This window comes from Silurus meridionalis, chromosome 2 (assembly GCF_014805685.1).
Source record: "Silurus meridionalis isolate SWU-2019-XX chromosome 2, ASM1480568v1, whole genome shotgun sequence".
NCBI lineage: Eukaryota > Metazoa > Chordata > Actinopteri > Siluriformes > Siluridae > Silurus > Silurus meridionalis.
The window spans coordinates 22,189,718-22,209,209 of record NC_060885.1 but is presented as its reverse complement, the minus strand read 5'-3'; the positions used below and the strand labels follow the sequence as shown (position 1 = coordinate 22,209,209).

At 39.4% G+C, this 19,492-nt stretch overlaps 2 protein-coding genes across 3 annotated transcripts in view; one reads left to right on the top strand and one right to left on the bottom strand.

The window, feature by feature from the left end:
• The window catches only part of sdccag8 (SHH signaling and ciliogenesis regulator sdccag8), a 68,132-nt gene extending 55,488 nt beyond the window's left edge, over positions 1-12,644 (top strand). The window contains exon 18 of the mRNA XM_046868173.1: positions 12,420-12,644. Within this exon, the coding sequence (XP_046724129.1) occupies positions 12,420-12,437 (18 nt within the window). The 3' untranslated portion in view covers positions 12,438-12,644. The remainder of the gene's footprint in view (positions 1-12,419) is intronic.
• The window catches only part of akt3a (v-akt murine thymoma viral oncogene homolog 3a), a 108,864-nt gene that overhangs the window by 6,583 nt on the left and 82,789 nt on the right, over positions 1-19,492 (bottom strand). For both annotated transcript variants that reach the window (XM_046868187.1, XM_046868196.1), the window contains exons 5-13: positions 16,897-17,041; positions 15,382-15,513; positions 14,649-14,714; positions 14,023-14,091; positions 12,696-12,818; positions 12,083-12,211; positions 5,461-5,675; positions 3,918-4,005; positions 1,584-1,686 (exon numbers count right to left, since the gene is read on the bottom strand). In XM_046868187.1, the coding sequence (XP_046724143.1) occupies positions 1,584-1,686; positions 3,918-4,005; positions 5,461-5,675; positions 12,083-12,211; positions 12,696-12,818; positions 14,023-14,091; positions 14,649-14,714; positions 15,382-15,513; positions 16,897-17,041 (1,070 nt within the window). The remainder of the gene's footprint in view (positions 1-1,583; positions 1,687-3,917; positions 4,006-5,460; positions 5,676-12,082; positions 12,212-12,695; positions 12,819-14,022; positions 14,092-14,648; positions 14,715-15,381; positions 15,514-16,896; positions 17,042-19,492) is intronic.

The window sequence follows — 19,492 nt, the reverse complement described above, 5'->3', positions numbered from 1 at the left end:
GGCCTTGCTAAAGGACCAAGAGCTGTAGCTTAGTGGTTTTGATTAAAAACTTTTTAATCAAAAGCGAAATATTACATATAACATCAAAAGAAGTAGAAGAAGAGCAGTATTTTAGATTCATCTCGATCAAAGAGGTGGAATGGCCTCAATAGGGCTTTTTCAAAAGATATAAAGACTGGAATAAAATGGTTCAATTGTTGTTTGAATCTCGCACCCCCGGTTTATCGCGGAATTGCATTTGCCACGGCTGTTTTTTCCGGTCTCTCGCAGATAACACGATAGACCAAAAAACTTATAGGGAATTGTTTTAATGGAGTTTTATGTCGAAATAATGAAATTTATTAATAAAAATATAATTACTGTATTCTTGCAAATGTTTTCGTGTGTATGTGTGTTTAAAGTGTGTTAGTTTATGTTTCTTAGCTTTTTTGGGGTGCCGTCCTTTTGTCGCTGTTTTTCATTATTCGCGGGCGGTTTTGGAACCACTGCAGTAAACTGGGATTACTGTACATGGACAAAGGTTTGTGGACACCAACCGTAAGATTCGTATGTGCTTTTTGGACATCTTATTCCACATTTAGTCTCCATTTCCTCTTATAATAACCTCCACTCCTTTGGGAAGATGTTCTACTAGATTTTGGAGTGTGCTTGTGGAGATTTGTGTTCATTCCATTTCCATTCCAACCCGTGTAAATTATATCCTCATGGAGCTGACTTTGTGTACAGGGGCATCGCCATGCCGGAACAGGTTTGGGTCTCTTAGTTCAAGTGAAGGCTAAATTTAGTGCTACCACATCCTAAGGCATCAAATACACCTTGTGGGTACATTTTGTTAAAAACAAAAAAACACATATGGCTGAAAAAAAAAACAGGTTATACTTTTACTATATAGTGTATTATAGTAATTAGGAAGTGCATATTCTTTTTCCCCTGTGTGTGTGTGTGTGTGTGTGTGTGTGTGTGTGTGTGTGTGTGTGTGTGTGTGTGTGTGTGTGTGTGTGTGTAGATTTGTCAGATCCACTACATTTGATTTGGACCACCGCCAGGAGCTCTAAAAGTCTGAGTGCTGCTTCTAATGTGCTTTCTTTGCTAATTTAATACAACATTTCATTACTAGTTATATTATTGACAACAGTCTGAGTGAAATGTGGAATCAGACTTTAGTATGAGATACGTCCCTTTTTTGCTTTAATGACACTGCACTTAATCTCACACAGACTCCACAAGTTTATGCTGAATATCACGTATTTTCTTACATTTAAATAAAGACCTGCGAAAAGTGCAAGATATTCAATATTTACCTTCATTGTTCGAAATATTAAAAACATCTAAAACATGTATTGAAACTACATTTATAAAATATTTATAAAGCATGTTTATTTACAAAAGAAAAACTCCAGATTTTCCCATCCTTTTAAACCCCACTGTATGTGACAAGTATGTGTGTGTCCTTGTGCTGTCAAGTGTAAATTCAGTAAGTTCAGTGTGGGAAGAACAAACAACAACAAAATATTCTGGGATGTGTGTTTGTATGTTTATCTAACGGAGAGAGAGCAGGATAACAATAGAAATGGCACACTTACATTTTTCAGGGGGAGTTATTGTAATCGTCTGTGCCGTGAACTCCTCGTCAAAATATCTGGTATCCGTCTCTGACGACACCTGAGGCTTGAAGGGAGGTATCAGCTGAGGAAGGAAGTGTGAGAAGAAAGCCGGAGCAGTGAAAGAAAAAAAAACCCACCAACACAAAAAACAACAACAACAACAAAAAAAACCACACAGAGCACCTGTTTGTGCAGGTGTAACACTGCGTGTTGTGTGTGAGCTGCAGGGCCCAATCTTACACCTCAGAGTTTTACACAGCACCTCCTCTACACACACACACTGTGTTCTCTCTGCCTTCAGGGTAATATTTCTGTCTCAGAAACAGACCCGGGCTCAGATAATAGCACAATTAAATATTAATAAAACAATGTTTGTTGTTAATAATCGCATTATGGCTTTCTAAACAGGATATATACTGTGTGTATATACAGAAACACCATGTCATTATTTTCAGAACTCACATAAATAAAATAAACCTTTAAAAAAATGACCCAGACCCATACACCCCGATAAACAACCCCATACACATCAATAATAGTCATGTGATCAACATTTTTTTCTGTATTTTTTAAACATTTATTTATGTATTTATTTTGTGCTTTTTAATTTAATTTTTATTATTTATTAGTTTTTTTTTATTTATAATTATACATTAAGCCAAAAGAAGAAAATTGACCTAAATACACTTTATCATAGTACTATCTTCAAATAGCATGAAGCTTACTAGTACTATCAGTAGGTTTCATAGAAGGGACACACAGATTCTTACAAAAGTTAGTACACCCCTCACATTTCACCATTTTAGTAGGCCTTCTCAAGGAATGATACTATATAAATTAATTGGATATATTTAAGAGTAGTCAATGTGCACTTGTATAGCAGTACAGATTTACTGTCCTCACCATATAGTAATTATTGTCTAAATAACTGGCAACAAAAGTGAGTACACCCTAAGTGAACATGACAAAACTGTGTCCAAAGTGTCAGTATTCTGTGTGAGCACCATTGTTATCCAGCACTGCCTTAATCCTCCTGGGCATGGAATTCACCAGAGCTGCACAGGTTGCTGGGATCCTCTTCCTCCTCTTTAACGACATCACGGAGCTGCTGTATGTTGGACACATGGAGCTTCTCCACCTTCCGCTTGAGGATGCCCCACAGGTGTTCAATAGGGTTCAGGTCTGGAGACATACTTGGCCACTCCTTCACCTTCAGCTTCAGCTTCCTCAGTTGTCATCTTGGCGGTGAGTTTGGGGTCGTTATTATGTTGGAGAACTGCTGTTCGGCCCTGAGCACTGACAAGCGGACCTTCCGCTTCTGCAACATCTAAAGCAATGCTGCAGCACTCGTGCATCTGTTTTTTGAAGCAGCTTCTGCACCTGACGCAAAGCATGATAATTCAACTTCTTTGATCAATCCTTGCGAGGCCTGTTCTGAGTGGAACCCATCTTGGAAAACCTCTGTATGACTCTGGCCACTGTACTGTAACTCAGGATGTTACTGATCATCTTATAGCCTCGGCTATTTTTGTGAAGAGAAACAATTCTAATTATTGAGTTTCTTTGCCATGAGGTGGCATGTTGAAGATCCAGTGGTCAGTGTGGGAGAATTGTAATCAAAGCATTAAAATTTAACTGCTCTAATACACGATACACACATTTGTATGGTCCTGTCAAGCAGACAAAAACATGTACATGATGAATAGGACACAACGTACTGCTCTTATCACTTGTGTACTCACTTTGTTGCCAGCTATTTTGACAATAATGGCTGCATGTTGAGTTATTTTCAGAAGACAGTAAATCTGTACTGCTACACAAGTGGCACATTAACTACTCTAAAATATATCTACATTTCATTTCTATAGTATCGTCCCTTAAGATCTACTAAAATAGTTGCTGAAATGTGAGGGGTGCACTTTCTTTTGTGTAATACTATATTAGTCACAAATTCGACACAAACAAGAATTGCCATAAACCAGTTACTGGTTCACATTAATAGTCTCACTTCTCACCAGAATGCTGGAACTTTGGTTACCGAATGTTATGTAAAAAATGTTATGCTTTTAAATTAATTTATACATCACATCATTTTTTTGCGATTTAAACTTTCACATTTTTTCAAAACGTTCTTTTTTTTTTTCTACGGCTTTTTAATTTTTTTTTCCCATTTTATTTTTCTATAAGATATAACAATAATGACAATAATAATTATATATATATATATATATATATATATATATATATATATATATATATATATATATAAATAAACAGCACACCTTTAGTGAAACATCATCTGACTTCTTTTACCTTTTTATCATAAACATCTTGCCAGTCGACTGCTGCAAAAAAACTGTGTCGCATTATTTCTTTAGCATCATCCGGCCCTCCCCCAAGTCTGTGGATAAAACATGAGAAAAAACCCACTTTATTTATAAAGGAAGAAGAACAGGATGCACACACGTATGACACTCTTATAGATATCAAAAGCCACATTGTGAGCAGGAAACATCACTAGGTCTCCATCACCATGTTTCTAATGTTGTAAATTGTTGCAATTTATTTATTCTTCGTTAATAAAGGATCATTTTAAATAACATCAGGCCTGATTCAAGTGATTCAGACAAAACCCTGCTTACTTTACATTTTTTATTTGCTTAAATATAGAGTTCTAGCAGTTATAGTATACATTTTATATAAATGTGATTATCACTAGAGAACCTAATAAAACTCATAGTTAAAATTAGTAGATTTTTAGAATTGATTATTCCACTTACACCATATTAAACATGTCAAAACAAAGAAACAATGTTAACATAACCATATTTTCCCTAAAATTAATATTGCATATCAATGTATCACAACACAAATGCTGTACTTTAACCTAACATCTCCACCACTTTAATATTTTATTCAAATTGATGTGTAACAAATGCTTCTACACCTTTTCCCTTCTTGTACATGGGCCATATTGATCAGTCTTGCAGTCTTGAGTCTGAGGGTTTGCAAGTTTCAGTAGTAGGCGATTCGCATCTCGAAGGCATAACCAAAGATATGATACATTAAAGATACACATGAAGCAGCTACTGATGCGATGCAATACGATCCCCCCGTTACGCTGCAGCGTGATCCGATTTTCTATTCGATTAAACAAAAATGCGATTTAATGCAATGGAAAAAAAAATATGATTCTCTGCAAATTCAATATGGTGCAAATAGTTCACTTGCATTACTTTGGTTCAGACAGACAGCAAATCATCAATTAACTTAAGTTCCTTCTGACTTCTAACGCATGACCCCTTTCACATACAGGCCTTTATAGCGCAAAAAAAAGAAAAGAAAAACAATGGGAAAAAACAGAGGTTCTTTTTCCTGTTCTGTCTCCAGGAAGGTGCAGCTCTACCTCTGCCATGTTAATCTGTATTCTAGGTGAATCTCAGGACACGTCTCGGTCTCAGTAGTGTTGCGATACGTCATATTCACGTAGCAGCAGCGATGCTGAGAGAACGCGCTTGAGAAAATCAATCTACATATCAAATATTGGTCACAAATTATTGCTTACTTTCTAAATAATAAAAGTGTAGCACATTTACTAATAATTATATACCATACATAATTAAATTTTTTTACCGATGCTAATGTGTTTAAAATGATGCAGCAATATAGAAATGCCAACTTTCAATCGATGCATCACATCGCTAACTTTCATGCTGATGCACAATTACATAAATTAAATTTGGTGTCTATTTAGGATGGTATTTTTATTTTTTTTATTTTATTTTTTTTCCACCAAGTTATTCAGTATTTTCTCACAGTGTAATTAAAAAGCTGTAGGTTTGAACGGAACCTGTACCTCTTGTTAGGGTCTTTGATTAGCAGGCCTGACAGCAGAGACTTGGCATCAGCTGACAGCGTCCTGGGGAACTTGATGTCCTCCATAAGGATGAGCTCGAAAAGCTTCTCATGGTCCTGGTTGTAGAAGGGCAGCCTGCCACACATCATTTCATACATCACCACACCCAAACCCCACCAGTCTACTGCTCGGCCATAATCGTTATCCTCCAGTACCTGATGACACACACACACACACACACACACACACACACACACACACACACACACAGTATCTGTACTGTACTGTATCATATTAATTAAACACTTCACATACATAAAAATCCCACTTTATATTAAATCTATATAGTCCTATATGAACTATATGGTTCAGAAAGCTGTTGATCGATGCTTTTCATCTTTTATCCACCAACCAGAGAAAGAAAAAAAAAACTACTTTCTATTGACTGTCTGGCCGAGTCGCAATCTGGCTGTTGGTGGAACTAATTTTAGTAGGTGGTTTAATTAGCAATCACAGATGACATGGATGATTCTCAGAGGAGAAACACTGAAGAAACTTTATAAAAAAAAAAAAAAAAAAAAAAAAAAGTTAAGTGCAAAGCCACTGCTCTCATACTGCGTTTTTTCCAATGAACTCATAGATTAACATGTTGAGAGAATAAAAAAAGACAACTGCCAATGAAGGAGGAAAAAGACACTTGATGGTCAGAACTCCGAGTTGCTGCATTTAGTTTAGGGTACAAACAATGTGCTACATTAGAAACTGATCATGACTTGTCTCTTTCTTTGGCCAGTCATTTAGACTTTAGTTTTTCCTTAATTATTTAACTAGTCTGCAGTGTGCTATTATATTATGGTGCTTATTGTTCTAGTCAGTTAGGTTTCTGGACAACTGGGCATCACTGTGGAGCTTTCACAAAGTGGGCTAGCTAATGAATTTCTGATTTGTTCAGCTATAGATGAATTATAGAAATCTGGTATGCCAAGTGATGAAGACCTCCCTTTTTTTTATCCGCAAGTACGGTATATGAATTTATAGCAGAGTTGTCCTTAAAAGATTACGATTTATTGATCCCAAGGGGAAATTCGATGCAACATCCATTAAATGCAAGACACAAAATACACTTGATGGATAAATGTATTGGGACACTGGATTTTTCCAGCCATATGTGCATCTTCTCCAAACTGTTACCACATTTGCATTTATGGAAATTAACAGACGCCTTTATCCTGAGCAACTTACAACTGAGCAGTTGAGGGTAAAGGGCCCAGCAGCGGTACCTTGATGGTGCTGGGATTTTAAACTCATGACCTTCTGTTTCAATGTCCAATACCTTAAACACTGAGAAACCACCTTGAGCTACAACAAAGTTGCACACAATTCTATAGGATGTCTCTGGATGCGGTAGCATTACATTTTCCTTTCACTTTAACTCTGAGACACAAACCTGTACATAAAGTGAGCACCATGAAGATATGCTTTACATGGGTTAGAGTGGAAGATCTCCTGCTATAGAGCTCTGACCTCAACCCTATTCAAAAACTTTGGGATGAATGTGAACGCTGACTGCACCCCAGGCCTCCTCACCTCACCTACATCAGTACCTGACTTTACTAACACCCTTGTGGCTGAATGAGCACAAATTTCCACAAACACACTTCAAAACCAAGTGAAATATCTTTTCAGAAGAACGGAAGTTTTAATAACAGCAAATGGGGACTAAATGTGGAATTGTGGAACCCCTTACCCCTAACTGTAACCTTAGACAGGTGTTCACAAACTATCGTTTATATAGTGTATATTAAGAATGAAATCTGCACTGCACCGATGACAGCGCACACATCCTCAGATGATAATAGTGTGTATAGTTTATGTGGAATGAATAGAGTGGCACCAAAAAAGCTACTCCGATCAATCAATCAATAATTAACAGTCAAGATTTAAAATTCTGCAAGGGGCCATCATTTGGCTGTCAGAGCAAAAATTATTCAGTGCACGCACACACACACAAACACACAGCTCAATAATTACTCATAATGACTGGAGAGTGGCAAGACTTCAGAGAATCACACTAAACACACAGTTGTTTAGTGTTTATGTGAACGAGCTCGCTGACTACTGCTCAACCACTCACAGGCTGGTTAGTTATATAAATAAATAAATAAATAAATAAATAAATAAATAAATAAGCATGGCTAGAGGCTTCAGAGCGTGAACTGCGTGAGATCAGAGGTCACTCCACCTGAACCAACCGACTGCCTGGAACCTGTACACAGAGCCTTGAACTCCTAGAGCATCATGTGATCAAAGCTTAGTGACGGGTGCTGCAGTAGTGGCTTCCTCACGGACACACCTGACACACACCTCATGTGTGTGATTGGTGCGAGTTGAAGGGGGGGATTGGAGCACAGTAGCTGGAGAAGTGCACTTGAGAGGCAGCTTTTCAGAGGGAGCTTCCTGATTAATATGTCTGACTAATGACAAGACTGGCTGGCCACGAGCCAGTTAAGCATATGCTGGGAGTCGAGTGATAACGATGTCTCCTCTCTGATCTTTAAGAGCAGGTAGAGCTGTGCGAGTTCGCACTGAGGCCTGGCGCTGGCTTCCTGATTAAGCGAGGATGACGAGCTCGCGTGCAGAGAAACAGCCTTCTGACCAAAAAAAATCGCACTTAATTTTCAAACAAGATCAGGTGCATTACCATCTCTAACGTCTCACACGAAAATGTAACATAACAGCAAACAGAAAGGTATGAAAGCCAGTGCAATTCGTAACGATCAGACATTCCCGCAAATACAGATTTCTGTATGTTACATTCAACAAAATATCTAGACTGCATTAATCAAAATAAATACAACACTTACACCAGCGGCCTCCATCTGTTTTCAACATTCGAAGCGTTCCGAAATGCTGTTAGCTTAGTGTTTGTCAAACATGTCAAATTGATAAATAAAAAAATTGTCATAATAGCACAGATTGTACAAAGCTAGTGCTCATTATTAATGTCAAGAGTTCCTTTGGAATTCAATTTATTTAATTTAAATGAAAACTTCGAAGAATCTCTTGCGTTTGCTAGTAAAATTCATTTTAATGTAGAATTCGAAAGTGAATTGAACTTACTATATATTTTAACTGACTTGATACACAAGGTTATTTTAAACCTTAATAAAATTGCTATTTCAAATTATTTAAAAAAAAAAAGTCTTGCAGCATCAAGCAGCATTATTTCAGTTGTGGGCAGTAGGGAAGTAAATGTAATTGGTTACTGTACTTAAGTAGCTTTTTCTCGTATCTCTACTCTACTGAAGTATTTTCATTTGTGGAGACTTTTACTGTAACTTCACTTCATGCAAAGTCAAATATCATACTTTTTACTCAAATACATTATACGAAATCAGTCGTTCCTTTTTATTGATAAAAACATAACTGGTTAAACGCGCAGCAAAGAACTCGTTTTGATTGACGCTTGGCGGTATCCACTTATCACCAATATACAGTTCAGCATCAGTTCAACAGCAAGCAGAACATTTTGAGAGGAATAAATGATGGAGGAAACTCCTGACTCGAACTCGCCACAACACCCGTGACCTTATTTGTGTGATTTTTTTTAAGAAGGTTTTGGGATCATGATAATGAAATAGATCAATCAGCGTTTGAATCATTAACATCATTCTATTAATAGATTGTGTTGTACTGAGAGTAACAGAGTCTTTTCATATAAACTGAGGTGATTAATAAAGAGTCTTATGACAAAAATCATAATAGGAACATTATAGTTATAATAAATCATAGTACTTTGGAAACTTAAGTACTGTACATTAAAAGGCAAATACTTTTGTACTTTTACTTAAGTAAAAGATTAAAGGGAGCACTTTTAATTTTACTGAAGTACCATCCACCACTGGTATTTTATAAATCTTAATTGTTTTTGATTATTCCGCTTAGACCAGGTCAATTCTAAAAAAACTTGGTAATAATAACTGGAACATTGTTAATAAATCTAACTTTGCTAAGAGTGGGTTGTGATTTCCATGCTGTAATTAAAACTACAGCCACTCTGACTGCACTTTAGTGACTTTGTGAACCGTGTAAAGAATGTGAAGGCTATTCCGTGTGTGTGTGTGTGTGTGTGTGTGTGTGTGTGTGTGTGTGTGTGTGTGTGTGTGTGTGTGAGGAGAGAAAGAAAGAGAGAAAGCAGGCTGTTTGTCCTGCGAGCGGGTGTGAGCAGCTCGGCTGCAGGCAGGGATGCGATTAACACACACAGGCCCGGTTGGGGTCCCCCTGTTCCAGAACAGGCCCCTGCTCCCACTGCCATGTGGCACTGCTGCTGCTCCCACCACTCGCCGATGGGCAAGGCTGGCAGAGGAGCGAGTGGCACAGAGAGCCTGCCGCTCCACCAGCAGGGCAGTGGAACAAGCAGCCTCCATCAGCTTAGCCCATCTTGGCTAGGGAATGTGGATGATCTCTCACACACACACACACACACACACACACACACACACACACACACACACACACACACACACACACACACACACACGCCGAAGGGGGGTGGTGGGGGGCGGGGGGAGCACTTGAAAAGGACCAGAGGATATACCTGTATATGCATCTGAATAGACTTATTCTTCAAGCTCTCATCAGACATTCATATACACACAACTGGTCCTTATTTTAATTGCCAAACCACTCAATCATACATGTGCTTCATGCTGGTGTAGTATGGAAATAATTAATATAATTATCATACAGTAGCTTAGCACCGGATCTAGTTCTGAAGTATATCTTGAGGAATCCATCATTAATATCATATAATTACATATTATGCTCACAGGACTTAATTTCATTTACATTAAAATATGACTTGGTGATGGTCAGTGTGTTTTACTTGGTAAAAAAATAAATAAATAAATCGGTTTTCATGCGAGAAAAAAAAAAACTCATCCTTTCACCCATCCTCCAATCTTTCTCTCGTTCTCCTTCTCTCTTTAATCCCCCTCTACTTTGCATCTCTGGAACTTGGCGCGCTGGCTCAGGCTGTGCTCTGTTATTTTTACACCAGTACGGCAGTATAGATTTCCAGGTTTCCCAGCCACCTTCTTCCAACCTCCCCCATCTGCCACCATCTGCCTCTGTTTAGCATCTACTTTTTTGTGCAATCACATACTCTTGTGAAAAATAACCAACACTCAAATCATCTCCTGGCACAGTGGCCAGGCTGAGCAAAACAAAATGCTGCGCCAAATTGTCTTCTGTACTTTTTTCCCTTTTTTTTTCGTTGGTTTTTTTTTCCACAAGTAGAATCTATACTTCACCCTCTTCCACACTCCCTCCCACCTCCACCCCAAGCCCACTCTCCCTCTCCTCATCATTGGTTTGGATTTAGCCGCTGCACTCTGGGCGAACCTTTGACACGCCTGGATGACGAGACGACCTGCGGGCTCAGGGTGCTGCTCCGTAGCAACCGATCAGATTTACTTCTGCAGAACGAGAACCGAAGCCGGTTTGGTTTGGAAAAGAAACACTCGTACCGTGTGCATGTAGCGAAAGAAAAGCCTTCCATTAACCATAGTCAGGTGTAAATAAAGACTAATGACTGACCATAATTCAGCATTTGGGAACATTAAGAATGTCTGATTGTTACTACAACACGAGTCCATATGGCTGTTGGGCGTGTGTGCGCATGGACTCTTGAGGTGTGAACGGACAGGCGTGGACCACATACGTACACTGACTCACTGCGCTTTCAGGAAAGAGACGGTTTGTTGTACAAGCGTAGCATCATTGTCGTCCAAATGCACACCTCCGGATTTTTACAGTGAATGCAAACAGCCTGAGCAGCACATCTTTACAATATGTACATTACTTTGAATTCAGTGACGAGTCCATGAGTGACTTTTAAATACACCAAACTCCGCATTTAACTCTATCCATTATCTGGATCTATTCTAGGGAAGGTTTTTTCAGAGTCAGCTATATAGCTGGGCTTACAGAGGCTCATAGACTGAGCAGTTTCCCAAAGCCATACATACAGCTCTGTTACACATTTAGGTGCATCCACACACCACCATCACCATCGCCATCACAAGCACCTTATCGTTTCATTAGATTGGACACCTTAGGTAGCTTTGACGAGCAGTAGGTCAGATTATCGTCCAAGAATCTGAGGTGTCAGCTGACTTCGTGTCCAAAAAGAACAACACTGACACTCCTACACTCAGGATGATAACTGTAGGAGGCACAGGGTCAAATCTGTGTGTGACTTGCTTGACAAGCATGATGGAACACTGGGATTTAAATTTTTTCAAACAGCTGGCAAAAACAGTTGAATAGGTTCTCTAGGTAAATCGTGCAAAAAAAAAAAAAAAAAACGATTGCTGTAGTTATAAACAAATTATTATTAGTAAATGCAAATATATGCAACTTTTATTGTGGGGGAACGATTACAGTTGAACATGCTTATGCAATGCAGAGACTCTGAGAATATTAGCGAAGAGGACTCTCTCTCCATGCCAACATTAAGTGGTGCCGGAGTGAAGAAAGCCCATTCTTACAGATTCATTAACTCTCCATTACATTACTGCATGAAGCGATATCGCGGTAATTAGCTCTGTGAGACTGTTACCTCAGGTGCCAGGTACTCTGGCGTTCCACAGAACGTCTTCATCGTTGCAGCATCGGTGATTCCTTCTTTACACAGACCAAAGTCTGTGATTTTAATGTGGCCATCCTTATCAAGCATGAGATTCTCCAACTAAGGAAAGGAACAAAAAAAAAAAAAGTAATGAATGCCCATTTTCCTTTTTTCACCCCCGATACGGGATATTCCATTGTTAATCTCAAACACAGATCAGAGAGCATATTGATGTTTTGCATTAATAAACCATTTACTCCATCGAAATTTCATACGCCATGGCAGAGAAAAGATTCTTCCAGTTATTTTGTTCTTTCTTTTTTTTTAGGTTTCTTGGCATCACTAACAGTGGCGGAGCCCAAGGCTGCAAGCAAATCACTGTGTCATTTTCCACAGGCGCCAGAGTTTGATATCAACCCTCTCCAAAATAAAAAAAAAAGGAAACAAACTTCAAACTCTACAGCTTTTAATTACATTTTCCATGTCCCGTGCCACACGCCAAAATAAAAGCAGTGCACAGGAACTCAACAGGCGTTCCAAAATGTGTGATTGCTTCCCTCCTTCTTCTTTTTTTTTTTTCATTTATTTATTCATTTTTGTTTACCTTGAGATCCCGGTACACTATCTTGGTGGAGTGCAGGTAGTCGAGGGCAGAGACAATCTCGGCGCCATAGAAGCGCGTGCGGTCCTCTGAGAACACCCGTTCTCTCGACAAATGGAAAAACAGCTGCAAGATAAACAGCAGGGACAGGATTGCAATAATTACTGATTTATTGAAGGAAATTAACACAACACAAACTGCCTCCCATCGCCATATTGAGATGATAGATGGCAGGGCCCTCGGAGGACGCCTGGCGAACCCAGACAGCAGCTGGCGCATCATCCCTGGCTTTCCAGAGAGGGGCCGGCGAGGCCTGTTAAATCAGCATTTTAATCAATACACCAATCTTGTTAAAGGCATCGCTAGTGTGCTCGCGGGCTAACGTCCCATCAAAGTGGCAGGAGCACCCCTTCCCCCGCAATCATCTCCCTCATTTTTTTTAAGGGACTATTCCCCCCTCGTCTGTCTCTCCCAGTCAGATGTCAAGGGTTTCTTTCAAACTGCCTGGCCCTCGTCTCCGCTTGAGCTCGTCTTCTTCAAATTACCCAGGAGCCCGGGAGGGAGGCGCTGCCGTTTAATTGCTATGGGAGGGAGTTGAATATGGTTGTCCGGGGAGCGCTAACGGGATCGGCGATCAGTCGAGGAGGGAGCAAGCAGAGTGAGTGCATAGCAAAGTATACGAGGACAGGTGTGCTTTCATCAGTGTACTGGCAGCTGTGAATGCAACATGGCTGAAAAGAGCAGCAACGCCTGCAGAGAGGGCTGAGTAAATGAGTGAGTGAGTGAGTGCGTGTGTGTGGATGTGTGAGCGTGGAGGTGAGCGACTTTGGCTGGACCGGGCAGGGGGAGCAGGTGACACTACAGGCTGCGTGAAAATGAAAGCGAGATTGCTGCCTCTCTGATTAAACAGCGCCATTGGTGGTGGAATTTCATTTATCAAAACCCGAGGCCCTGAAGAATAAAGTCACGGCTCTGGAAACTTTTCTGGAAGAGGAATCGAATAGCTGCAGGCTTTGCAGGAAAAAAAAAAAATAACGGATATGGCCCGAAATTATTCGGCAGTCATTTTTAAAGAGCTCGAAGTTGATATAACGATATTATTCGTACGTCGCGGGATTTCGTGTTGGACAGAAACCGATTCGGTGATTGTTTGTGTACAATGGCGTGTAATATATGAGGACGTTTACGGAACGCAGTGATAAAACACGGTTTGATGGATAAATACAGTTCACACACCGTAGAGCCGTGAATCTTTCTTCGGAGGAGTCTCGTCGCTATACAGTACGAACGAGCACGCATTCCAATCACACGAGCATGGTTACATACGTACCTCGCCTCCATTGACGTACTCCATCACGAAGCAGAGGCGGTCTTTTGTCTGGAATGAGTACTTCAAAGACTAAAACAGCAGGCAGATACACACCATTAGGAAAAAACAAAACAAAAAAAAAAGCCAACAACTTACCATATGTCTTTGCAAACACAAACGTATGTTGAGAAGCATCTTTTCAAAACATATGTTGAAAGACAAACTTCTCCCGAGAGCAAATTAAAAGGGATAGCATTCGAGAGCAAAGGCTCGCCGTTTTCGCTATGGCCTTGATGCTAACTTTGAAATCAGGTGAAGGTTAAGAGGTGCAGCCACTTGAGCTTGTGCCAGGTAAATTGTTTTTTTTTTTCTTTTTCCTTCCCTTTTCTAAACCTGCTGTGTATCAAATGCGGTCTACAACAGCAGCTGGAGTGTCAGTGAAATGATCTCTTACTGGCGACTTCTCAACAGATGTACAGCTACATTTGTGCCGCTAATTTATAACAGTTTATTCTCTGCATTATAATTAGACCCTGGGGAGATCGCTATCATATAGAAGACGAGCACTGTGAAGCTTTACAGTTGTAGACAACTTCTGCATGTGTGGCTGCGGTAAACGCAAGTCATTAGGAAGTGTGTGTACTCACAGTTAAGAAAGGGTGTCTGGTGTTTTTCAGCACTCTGCTCTCAGTGAGAGTGTGAGCCACTTCGTCCTACAGCGGTGGAAAGAAAGAAAAATTTTTGATTTATTTATTTATTTTCTGAATGATAGACGCAACGTTGAAACAGGAAATTTTTTAAAAAGTCTCAATGCTACTGCAGTGGTTTAAAAACAAAAATGCGGATGCAGCATTTCAGTGCAATCACGAAGGTTGATTCATTAACTGATTTCGGTCTTTAAAAGCGGTGCATCCATTTAGCCGAGATATAAAGCTGCTCACATACCCATGTCCTGTAGTGCTTTTCTCTTAATATAAGGGTGTGAAAATATTGCATTTTATCATGCAAGACTTTTCACATTAATCCCTTTTGCTTTTATAATTCAGCGTTACGTTCAGTCAGAGTTTCAATGCATCCCAAAGGTGTTCAATAGGGTTGAAGTCAGAGCTCTATAGCAGGCCACTCAAGATCCTTGACTCCAACCCATGTAAAGCATATCTTCATGGTGCTTGCTTTGGTCTCCTGGTTCAAGTAAAGGGAAAATTTGATGCTAACACATTCTTTACAATTGTGTGACTCCAACTTTGTGGTAACAGTAGACTGGATACGTGTGTCATGACTATTCAACCACTTAATAGTATAAAGTAAAACAGTAAAATGTGTGTTGAAAGGATGGTGAGCAGGAAGAGTATTTATTTAAACCAAAGTAATGCGGCATACCTTTGCGATAATAACTTCTTTCTTCAAAATCTTCATTGCGTAGTATTTCCCGCTGGCCTTCTCCCTTACAAGAATGACTTTACCGAAAGTGCCTTTTCCCAGTAGTTTTAAATAGTCAAAGTCATTCATTGTCTGCAAAAAAAAAAAAACAGTGAAGCAGAGGTGGATGAAATAGTGCGTACACTCCTACTTGAGCAAAAGTAATTGATTTTAAATGTCAAACAAAGCTGCTGATGTAAGAGAACTAAATTTATATATATATTAAATTCACTATATTTAGATTTTCCTGTAAACAAGAGTTTACTATTGTTACAGGCAAACACTCTCTCTATGGTTGTGGTCTCAACAATTTTTTAATTGACAACAGTATTCAATTCGATGTAGTGAAGTAAAAACTGTATACGTTCAAATTAAGTGAAGGGACGATTTCTCCAAATGAAATACTCTCAGAATGTACAAAAATACACTACTTAAAAATACTACTTAAGTACAGTAACGAAGCAAATATACTCCACTATTGTCCACTACTGATATGGTCTAAAGTCCATTACGCTTTTATTTCATTATGATTATAATTTCATTACCTGCATAATGCCTGCATTACTTACTGATTAGACCACAGTAAGTAACTTTAACAAAGGAACAAATTATTTACAAACTGTCAACAATATACACCTGCACTGCCTAATATTTATTCAATCCATGAGCAAAAAAAAAAAAATATGGTCCTCATAAATTGACATAATAAATGAAAGCAAGTTCTTAAAATGTGGTGGAAACTCCATGCCATCAGGTCCTGTCCACGGTTCGATCTGAAGCTTGGGTTCAAATATGGGAATCTATATTGGAACCAAATTTCACATGGGTTTTTTTCCGGGTTCTCTGGTTTTCTCTCCCATTCAAAAAAAAAGCTGCCCACTACAAATGCCCCTAAGGTGAAAAATGGTGTGAATGGTGCCCTCCCCATCCCTCCCCATTTATCCAGGCTTGGGACCGGCAATAAGAGTGGCTGGGGCTGGTTCCCTCACCGGAGATCGAACCCGGCCGCAGCGGTGAGAGCGCCGCATCCTAACCACTAGACCACCAGGGACCTGAAATGGATCAAAATCCCATCCAGGGTACTTTACATCGAGTGTTCCTGGGATATGATCTTTATCATTATTAAACCCTGATCACAATATAGCAGTTAGTAAAAGATTTGTTGGAAATCGAATGTTCTTATACTGATCCTGGTGCGATTCAAACACAATTCTGAAGGTGTTAATAAAATTGTTCGTATTGGACATTGCGTTTTTTTTTTTTTAATATATTTTATTAGTACTTCCCTCAGGTGTTAATTGGCTCTTATTTATGTCTTATGTTAAGTGTTACCAAATCATAAATAATATGCCTTATTGTCCAAATGATGTCCAAAATATTATCCAAAATACTAATATATTTTTTTTATATGTGACTGCCATCCAAAGCAAATCTGTTGTTTGATAATGGAGAGTGAGCAGATGGTGTGATTGGTACCTTGCGTTTGTGGTGACTGATGGAGATGTCCATCTCTTCCTCGCCGATGTTGTCTATCTGTGAGGTGGGACTGCACTGGATCCGCTCCTCTTCCTGTCTTTGGAGTTTATCAGCCACCATCTGGATTGCTTCTGTCCACTCATCCCTTAGACAAAACCCACACACGTACACATGCTTACAGAACCTAAAACATACAAGATGTATCCAAGAAAAACCTTGCGTCGGGGAAACCAGGGATTTTTCTTACTTTTTACCGCCTCAGGATTTCTCAGAAGGAACATATACGTGTATGAACATTTAAACATCATGGATACCTGAGCAAAAGACTTGAATATGTAAATGACGCCAGACACACACACACCGTGAAATATCATTTAACAATCTAAAGTGGCTAAGACGTCTTTCGCAAGCATTTCGGCGCCGGTGAGTTTTTCGTTTGTTCTGCAGCACATCTGTTGTGTGGCATCAGTCATGCATTCATATTTCCGAGCATGTGTGTGTTTAATAATGATGAATTTGTCTCAGGGAGGCCTGCTGTATGTCATTGTTTCGGCAGACACGCTTGTGTCGTGTGGTTTTCTTTCAAGTTTAGTGTCACTATATGAGCTTGAAATATAGAAAAGTTTCTGACAGGCGCTGGTAACAGGCCAACTCCACGAAGAAAAAATAATCTGGTATAATCACACCAATGCTCTGTGATGTCTTCTATCAAGCATGTCTTCCACCTCCAGTTAATTCCATCCAGCACAGATTCAGATCCGGCTCTAACCCATGTTGAAACCATGCCTCAGCCATGATTGTGGAGGTCCAGTGTGCAAAATCAGGACCTCATGACCACGAGTTGCATTTAATCACCCATCACTGCACACCTCAACAAAGATGAACTGTAATGAATGGACATTCGGTGCCACCCAGATGAGGGTTGATGAGCTCTTACGTCTGGTTCCTCTTAAGGTTTCTTTCTCATGCCATCTCAGGGAGTTTTTCCTTGAACCAGTCACCACTGGTGCTGTCATTAGGGACAAACTTACACTTATAAAGAAATGAAGTTATATATTCTTTATTACTGTTTTACTTGTGTAAAGCTGCATTGAGACAACATCCATTGTTAAAAGTTAGGGTTATACAGCAACACAAATAAAAATGAATTCAATTGAATTGAACTGAAGAATCATGCAAAGCCAAAAGCGGAGAAAGAAAATTTTGGCACTCTCTTACAGACAAGATCTTTTTTTCCATTAAAGCGGCGCGAAGTATTTCCTCAAAAGACAAAATTCACCAATGTTAAAACATTTATAAGGACAGACAATCTTGCATAGTATCTGTTTAGTGAGATCTGAGAAAGCCATCATGAATTCTGTTTTCTGAACCGAGCAGTACTGAAGAAGAGAAACAGTGCTGGATGAATGAACAAATGAATGCCATTCTCACAAAAAAGATTCCCTCAGTTTGTTCATGTTGTTGATGATGATGGTGATGGTGACAGTTGTAAAGAGTCACGTCTAACACGTCAGTCCAAAACCTCCAATGGTTATTCAACTGGGTTGCGATCAGGTGACTTCAAAAGCCAATTCATATGATTTACGATGTATCAATTTCAGACTCATTCTTGTGCCATGTCAAAGACTTCATGTGAGCGCTCTCGTCAGGACACAGTGGGGTAGAGCCACTGCCCCTCTGCCCTCATCGGCTGAGGTGCCCCTCCCACAAAGTGCTAACAACTTGTAAAAAAAATATCCACGTTCTTAGAGACGATGTGTAATTGCAAATCATACAAGACGAATATATTTCAGGACGTAGCACCAAATAAAAAAGGTTTTGCTGTTTTGCTTCCGATTAACTGTGTTAAAAAAAAAAAATAAAAATAAAAATTATCGCCAAATTATTCGATTATCAAAATTATTGTTAGTTGCAGCCCTTAACATTTACATCATACTTTCATTTCAAAAGCTAAAATTATTACAAGGTGTCTCTTCTTTCTGAGGGGAAAACCTTATGCTTTACAGTTTTTTCCCTTAATCCGTCACCCATTTGTGTAGACACATAAAAGCCTGCAGCTTCTTTCCATCATCTCTTGGCTTTTTACCAATGCACTTCTGCAAACAGGGTGTGTCTAAAAAAACGAGTCGATGCGTACGGTGTAATGGACGTCCCGATTTACAAACGTATCCCGTCTCCAAGTGATGTTTGTAATAACCTAGTGTGATTTCAGCTGCGTTATTATATTTTCCCCCTCGTTCGTTTGGGCTGCTGTCGCATTCTCCTGCCGAAGACTTTGTTTCTTTTCAAATGTCAAGAAATCTTATTACGACTGAGTCAATTACAGCGGGGAATAGTTTTTTTCCCCCCACAGTGAATGACCGATACTCAGCATGCAACCTTCATTCTCTCAGCCGGCGAACGTACGGCGCTTTCTTCTGCGGGTTTTTTTGTTTGTATTTCGAATCGCTCGTCCTCCCTGCTGAGAAACAAACAGCTGGAGGATACAGGCCAGTGTTTTTTTGTTTGTTTGTTTTTTTTAAACTCCTCACTTTTTATGCGATGATAGAATAATCTACTTTTTGTTCCCTTTCTGTGTGCCAAAGCAAATGAGATA